This window comes from Parambassis ranga, chromosome 19 (genome assembly GCF_900634625.1).
Source record: "Parambassis ranga chromosome 19, fParRan2.1, whole genome shotgun sequence".
Taxonomy (NCBI): domain Eukaryota; kingdom Metazoa; phylum Chordata; class Actinopteri; family Ambassidae; genus Parambassis; species Parambassis ranga.
In genome coordinates, this window is record NC_041039.1 from 22,690,658 (window position 1) to 22,698,729 (window position 8,072).

At 41.2% G+C, this 8,072-nt stretch overlaps 1 protein-coding gene across 1 annotated transcript; it reads right to left on the minus strand.

Moving 5' to 3' along the window:
- Positions 1-6,009: 6,009 nt before the first annotated feature.
- On the minus strand, positions 6,010-7,783 carry LOC114452313 (uncharacterized). The gene is made up of 4 exons (XM_028431565.1): positions 7,503-7,783; positions 6,835-7,078; positions 6,580-6,717; positions 6,010-6,502 (listed from the first exon to the last, which is right to left on the minus strand). The coding sequence occupies exons 1-4, from the start codon at positions 7,718-7,720 to the stop codon at positions 6,233-6,235; spliced, it is 870 nt and encodes a 289-aa protein (XP_028287366.1). The 5' UTR covers positions 7,721-7,783; the 3' UTR covers positions 6,010-6,232.
- Between the last annotated feature and the right edge of the window lie 289 nt (positions 7,784-8,072).

The window sequence follows — 8,072 nt, forward strand, 5'->3', positions numbered from 1 at the left end:
ACCTCTGTCCTCGATACGACAACAGGCTGCTCCTTTCCCACAGTCACCTGAGGAGAAACCGCTGACACAGCCACAGTGTGAGAGAGGTCAGCCTGCAGACAGCTGCAACCCTGGCGGTCTTTAAAACATCCACAGTCATCAGATAATAAACCATCAAACAATCAGCAACAAGTGACATTAATAAACACTGAAACACTACAGGCCATTTTTCAAGATTGAAAACAACAAAGAAAAAAAATGTAACTCAGAACAGTTGTTTTTGAGAAATTGATTCGATATTTATGAGACTTTGTAAAGATTTTTTAAAAACCTTGATGTTAAATTGTCAATAATTTTGTTTACTTCACAAAAAAATCACACATTTATGACAATATCCAAGTTTTAACATACATTTATGATTACTGAACAAGACAAACAACAAAAATGAACAGTTGATATCCTTAGACAATATTTAAAAAAGTGTAAAATATGGATCTGCTCCTACACATTTAAAGTTTATTACTGAGAGGGCAACACCACAGAAGGTCTTACGGGTTTTTGCTGTATGTTATCATTCCTGTCCTGAGTTAAACATTACATATGCACTGCCTGCATACGACCACAGCTTGGCGCTACATACCTGGTTTTTAACTAGTGTGGAACACTGACCTGCTCAAAAATGAGCAGTCCTGCTACAAGAAAATGTTCCACAAACCAAACTCTGACAAACAATATAATAAGACAAGACCAATAAGACATTCAGACTGTGTATAGTGAAAGTGAAAGTGAAGGGCCGTTTTTTTCTGGGTCTCAGTTCATGGAGTTCAGGGTGGAGATGAAGCTCAGCCATCTGCTGGGATCATGTTACACAGACGTGTTATTACACAGCCTGCAGCCTGTCAGAGTGAAGAGGGCGGCTCCACTGCTGCAGTGTGGGGTAAATCTCAGCATGGCTGTTTTAAAGAAACTGCCAATAAATAACTTTCAGGTGACACAACAAGGTCAATGAAACATCAAATCAAATTCCATTTTTAAATATTTTATTTTGATGTGATCATAAATTAAAACATATTTTGGGTCAGGGTTAGAGGATGACATTTGTCGGGATTTCCCGCGGCTCTCGTGATTCCCATGGGATTCCTGTGGGATGGGATTCAAAATTTTATTAATCTTGTGATTGGGACGGGACGGGAATAAAAATCAACGGGAGCGGGCAGGAGCGGGAACGCCATTAATAGATTATGATTTTCTGTCAAAACAATTTCTCAATGGTGCAATCTGAGGTCGCACCGGCGACCAGCTGTTAGAGGGACAGACATTCTCCGTGGATGCGTACCTTCATGATAACAACAGGTCTGACAGTACTGTTTGACCTGTGTGATTTGAAGGCTGGTAGATTTAAGAGTTAAAATACATGGTTACTGACGAACCCTCATTTAAAACCTATTGTTATCATCCGCTATAGTGGAGCATGGTCTGCCAGTATGATATCTGCATACAGTATATCTACAAGTGTCTTTCCTCCTGTCTTTCCTGTACGATTTTTTTAATACACAGGGCAGATGAGCCAAGTGAGGAGCGACAGCCAGAAAATACAGAGAGAGAAAGGAAGTAGGGAAATAAAGAATGCAGTATTCACTGGAATCTTCAGTATGGATTTATGAACTGCAGACTGAGCCGGGCCACTAACAGAAGTTAAATGCAGCGCTAATACAGATAATTAGCAGCTGGCAGGAGTGGGATGGGAGTGGGAGTAATTTTGAGTGGGAGCGGGATGGGATCAGAAGTCAGTTCTACAGGAGTGGGACAGGACAGGATTTATTTTTTCACTCCGGCCCAGGAGTGGGATGGGATGGGTCATGCTCAGGGTTAGATATCAAAAGAAAAAATGAGTGTGACCACTGATCTGTGAAGGAAAGACAGACTCACAAACATCCAGCTGGTAAAACTTTTCAATAAGTTGCAATACAAAAAGATGTGGTATGACTGCTGGTGCTCCTGTCTGTCAGACCTCTTTCAGCAGGAGGCCGTAGGGACGGATGGCCTGCTGCACCTTCTGCTGCACCTTCTGCTCTGCTCGTCAGGTGTTGTTCCAATCTCAATGGGCACCAGCCAGTAAATGTGGTCGTAGTGGCGTTTCTCTCTGTGCGCCGGGTTGATGCGATTCTGCAGCACCACTTTGTACATCTTTTCTTTGTCTTCGAGGTGAAGCGTTTGGCGTATCTTTCAGCCTCAGAGAGGATGGGGGTGGAATAGATACCTCTGCCGTACACTTGACGTTGGCCTGCCTGTTAGACACAGAGGAGGATTAAGTCTTTATTACATTTATTCATTAGCTGCTGTGATACTGAATATAAAAAATGTAGGCTGTGTAGACTGTGGCTGAAGTCCCATGGTAGGACACAGGCCACTCTCCTGGCACTGACTCAGTGGTACGGTGCTGGTTTCCCAGCCATGTGTTGTCCTCATACTTGTCCAAGACCTGAAATAAGACAAATGTTTTTATTATTATTTACAAACACAACCACTAAAAAGTTTGAGAAGTTTTATAGACAGTAAAAGCAGACAAAAGTACAGTCAGAAGACAAAGAGTGTTTGTGGTAACGCAGCTCCTAAAGTAAGAAACAGTGGTGTCAAAAATGCACACATTTATTAACAAAGTGGAAGTTTAGATACAGGGGTTTAAAAATACTTTAGTAAAATTTGATGCACTGACACATTTCTACTTGTTGAATTACAGAAATATGGGGTTCAAAAAAAACTTTAAAGTACACTTCTCAATCTCAATAAGTGAAAATATTCCAGTTGAAAATCTTAATTCATTACATAGAGGAATGTGCTGAAAAGATGAGGGGAAAGATGATAGACAAACATGAAAACATTTTTTGAATGGCACGTGATCGACCCGAGACAGTCACAGAAAGTACGGGTATTTTATGACAATGTAACAAAGCAAAAAAGTAGCCAGAAATATAATAGTGGAGTAAAGTAATAATAACCAAAAATTCTATTTAAGTAAGGTAATAATTTGTTACTTGACACACTTGTTGAGACATGAAGCCACAGCTGTGGCTATATTCACCTTGATGGCAAAGCGGTACCAACCAGTTGGGCGGGTGTACTCCTCTCCACCTCTGTAATAGGTCACTACGTCTGTCTGATCTCTGTAGTCATGGCCGGGATCAAAGAATTCGTCCTCATCAATGACAAATTTCCTTGATGGTGGTGCACAACTGAACATCAACTTTGAGGGGTCTGCCGAATCTGTACCTACCTAATGTTGATAATCCTAAAGATGGAAGTGCTAAAGAACTCTTTAACATCCTGGATAACTTTGGGCTTTCACAGATGGTAACTGTGACTCAACTCAACACATAACAAGGGACATATACTGGATATAGTCATTTCCAAAGGTCTGAATATCTCTGAGTTGGTGGTGACAGATGTTGCTCTTTTTGATCATTACTGATCACTGCACTGGCTTCCTACAAACACGCACACAAGCACGTGTGCATGTATGTGTGCGTGTCTGTAGGAAGCCAGTGCATATACCATCCTTTGCTTCAACAAATTTTCAGTTTTTTTTTATTACTGTTGGTTATTTTATTTCACAAGAGGAACTGTACTGATGCTAACTTAGATACAGAGTGCTGAGAAATGTAAAGTACAGGTGGTGGTATGTGATTGACACATGAATATCAACCTAGCTGTAAAAAGCATCTTTATTTTTCCAAACTCCTTGTGTTCCACACACAGATGTGAATAAAAGTCAGATCAGTTATTAACTTACCAGGATTGTTCTCCATCCAAGACAGTGGAGATGAAGTTGTTGATGGTCAGATGCGGGATCGCTTTGATCGCAGCACCAAGACTGAGCAGACCGAACAGCCGGGCTAGGCCTGCAGCCGCTGCTTGAATCTCAGAAGTTATGCTGGCATTACAGGTCACGCTCAAAGCTTCAAGTGCCACTGACCATCTTGCTGCTTCAGAGTCTGAGCACTTTTCTTCTTCTTCCTGTAAAAGGAAGTGAAAGTGAAACTAACCCATGTGTCAGAAGTATCAGAGAAACTCTGCAGAACCTTCAACAACCATGACATCCTGGTCCATTTCAAACCGATTACAACACTGAGACACACACTGGTCCACCTGAAAAACAAAACTCCCAGGGACAAACACCGCAATGTGATATATGCAGTCCAGAGCAGTGAGAAATGCTCTGATCTGTGGTGGAGAAACGACCATAGCTGGGCAGCAGATACCTGGCTTTTTTTTAATTACTTAATTTTTATTATGAATGCTTTCATACAGAAAAAAGAACAAACAAGAGGATCATGACCAGGCACTTGAAACCATCAGACATTGGATAAGGGATTTTTACATATGGTGTATAATAATAGAATACATATCACATGGAAATATAATGGAAATCAAAATGGCCAAAAGAAAAGAAGGGGAGACAAAAATCAAATACAAACTAAATCTGGGATATTGAAGGGCCGTGGAGGGGTTCAGCAAAAGACTCATTCAGCACAGAAGTATCCACTTTACCCATGTTGCACAACACAAGTCTTTTATCAGTAAAAAGGTCAGCCTTTCCATCTGATGAATCTCTTTTATGATTTCAAGACAATCTTTAACTACTAGAGGGTCAGACTGTAACCATTTACGGGTTATTGCTTTTTTTTGCTGCCACTATCAGTATTTTTAGAAGGTATCTAGCACCAGTTTGATCAAATTCAAGACCTGACATTCACAACGTATGTAGCGTGTTTCAGTCCCTCCGTGTTTCTCTCTTACTTTTTCCTACTTTGTTTCTCCTAAGTTATTTTTGATTTACCTTTTGTACAGCTAGCATTTATTTTCATTTTTTTATTCTTGCTATTTTAACTATTTTAATTTCTAACCTGTTTCTGAGTATGCATGGAGCGAAGATGATTAACTTCACCACACAGAAATTCCTATAAAAAAGTGAAAGGCAGAAATACTGCGCTTGTGCAGCAATCTGGAATTATCGACCTATCGACCAATCAGAAAATAGAATTTATTGTTGCCAGCATGCGCAGCGTACGTAAACTATGCTGGATGAGCTGGAGGTGGAGGAGAACCACCGTCAGGAGAGGGACAGACCAGGCGTGATGGGACACTTTAAGAGGCTTGTTTATGCTGATGGCACAATGGGAGGGGCCACACACAACCGAATAGATGTTCCGCTCATTCGGACCTCTTATACAAAAATACAAAACACCGATTAGAAAATCGACACATTGTTTAAATATTTCCAAAGAAAATAAAAAAATGTTTATTTGATCTGTGCTAGCCTGTTTTTAAGACCTCTGAACTCAATTTAAGGATTACCTGTTGTTTTTAAAGAGATTTAAGGCCTGAACATTGAAACATCTAAGTTAAGGTGTGGTACTCAGTTTCACATTCAAATCAGTGTGGCATGACCAGTGGTGGAAAGTAACTAAGTATTTGTACTTCGTTACTGTACTTAAGTAATTTTTTTATGTATTTATACTTTACTTAAGTAAAAATAAGTTACATACTTTATACTTTGACTCATTACATGTTGCAGCTGTTACCTGTACTTTCTACTCCACTACATTTCTACAGTGTTTGTAGTCACTTGTTCCATGTGATGAACACAGTGCTGGACTGATGTGAGGTCAGACTCTGCATGGAGGTGGTGTCACGCTGCCAGCTGTGTTTCTATAATGAGCCTCAGTCATGATGCCGGTGCTCTGGCTCAGTGAGCTAACTAGTTAGCTGCTGTCTGCTAACACAGGTCCATCCATGAATGTCTGATGAACATGAATCATAACATGAATCTACAGCAGGAACACTGACACAGTAAACATGCTGAATGCCTGTTTTTTTATCAGCAGCCTCTCTGTTCACGTGATGCCCACAGCCTGCCTCATGACACACAGACCTGTCCATAGCTGCTTCTGGACTGAACATGGACATTAACTACACATGGTCCATTTTAATTTGAAGATGATTTCTTTGAATATTTTAACCTGTTCAGATCCTTTGCAATGGAAATCAATCATATATATTCAGTGAGTGAGTACTTTTACTTTGAATACTTTAAGTACATTTAAAAGTACTTAAGACTTTTACTTAAGTAGGATTGTTGATGTAGCACTTCTATTTTTACTTGAGAATATATTTTGGTATTTGTACTTTTACTTGAGTTCCAAGCTTCAGTACTTCCTCCAGCACTGGGAATGACCTCTGGTGCTCCTGTCTGTCAGACTTCTTTCAGCAGGAGGCCGTAGGGACGGATGGTCTGCTGCACCTTCTGCTTCTCGTCTTCAGGTGTCATTCCGTCCTCAATGGGCACCAGCCAGTAAATGTCGTTGTTGTGTTTCTCTCTGTGCGCCGGGTTGATGCGATTCTGCAGCACCACTTTGTAGGTCTTTCCGTTTGTCTTCGAGGTGAACTGTTTGGCGTATCCTTCAGCCTCAGAGAGGACGGGGGTGGAATAGACACCTCTGCCAAATTTTTCACGTGGGCCTGCCTGTTGGACACAGAGGAGGATTAAGAGTTTATTACATTTATTCATTGGCTGCTGTGATACTGAATATACAAATGTACCTGGTAGTTGGTTTTGATGATTCCTTTAGCATTCTTGGCTGAAGTCCCATGGTAGGACACAGGCCACTCTCCTGGCACTGACTCAGTGGTACGGCCCTGGTTTCCCAGCCATGTGTTGTCCTCATACTTGTTCAAGACCTCAAATAAGACAAATGTTTTTATTATTATTTACAAATAGTTAACACAACCACTGAAAGGTTTGAGGTTTCAACCCTCCGTGATCTTCTAAAGTGAGAAATGAATCGTTATATTCACCTTGAGGGCAAAGCGGAACCAACCACATGGGCGGGTGTACTTCTCTCCACCTCTGTAATAGATCTCTGTGTCTGTCTCACCTCTGAAGTCGTAGTCAAAGTCGGGATCAAAGAATTTGCTCTCATTAATGACAAAATTCCTGAATGTTGACGCACCACTGAACATCAACCTGGAGGGGTTTGCTGCAGAAGCTACACCTCGGAGGACATCTTGGATCCTGGTTGAGTTGTACTGTGACACCGAACTGCAAATTAGAAGAGGATATATCAAGCGTGTTAGACATCTTTCTATCTTGTGATGCAAACTAGCTAGCTGCAGTCCCTCGTGTAATACCACTTTGAACCATTAGATGGTGTAGTGAGTCAGTGTACCATCTAGTTAATCCAAGCACAGATATGTTCATCCAGGATATTTTCATTAAAGAGTAGGAGGTCTTAGTGACACTCACACGATTAACCCTGTTAGCATAAGTTTATTATTTCAAATCAAACATAAAATGTATGTATTTATATAAGAGGAACTGTACTGATGATAACTTATAAGAGAAATGCATTATATGTGGCAGAGAGTTCAATACATTTAAAATAAAATAAGAGATTTTTACTTTTGCAAACTCCTTGTGTTCCACACACAACTGTGAATAAAAGTCAGATCAGTTATTAACTTACCAGGTTTGTTCTCCATCCAAGACTGTGGAGATGAAGTTGTTGATGCTCAGAAGTGGGATCCCTCCGAGCGCAGAACCAAAACCGAGCAGACCGCCCCCACAAACCAGACCGACAGTGGCTCCCAACACGGCGTCTGCGGCCACTCCATAACTCTCCGAAGTTATGGTGGCATTACAGGTCGCACCCAAAGCTTCAAGTGCCACTGCTCGATCGACCATCTTGCCATTTCAGGGTCAGAGCACTTCTTCTTCTTCCTCCTCCTGTAAAAGGGTGGAGGCTCAGACACTTATACCACGTCCTGTTTACTCTGTGTGCTATTCATAGCTGTGGTATTTCCCCTGTGAAAGTGAAACTAACCCATGAAGATGAACTGGTACCAGAATTCAAAGACAGATGCACAAGAATTTCTCAAAGCAAAGAACCAGAAGCTTCTTCACTGGACAGTCAGCTGATCTCAGCCCATCAGAGCTGCTGTTCACTGACTGAAGACACAAACAAGCAGTGGCTGCAAGCTGTAAAGGCCTGAACAGCATCTGCAAGGGAGGAAGCTCAGCACTTGGTTCCAGGATT

Bases quoted from the DNA above. Each gene is read 5' to 3' on its own strand.
- LOC114452313 (XM_028431565.1), bottom strand. From the start codon at position 7,720: ATGGTCGATCGAGCAGTGGCACTTGAAGCTTTGGGTGCGACCTGTAAT. The intron at 7,079-7,502 runs GTAAGTTAATAA...TCTAATTTGCAG, and splicing joins TTGGATGGAGAACAAACCTG to TTCGGTGTCACAGTACAACT. The intron at 6,718-6,834 runs GTGAATATAACG...GTCTTATTTGAG, and splicing joins GGTTCCGCTTTGCCCTCAAG to GTCTTGAACAAGTATGAGGA.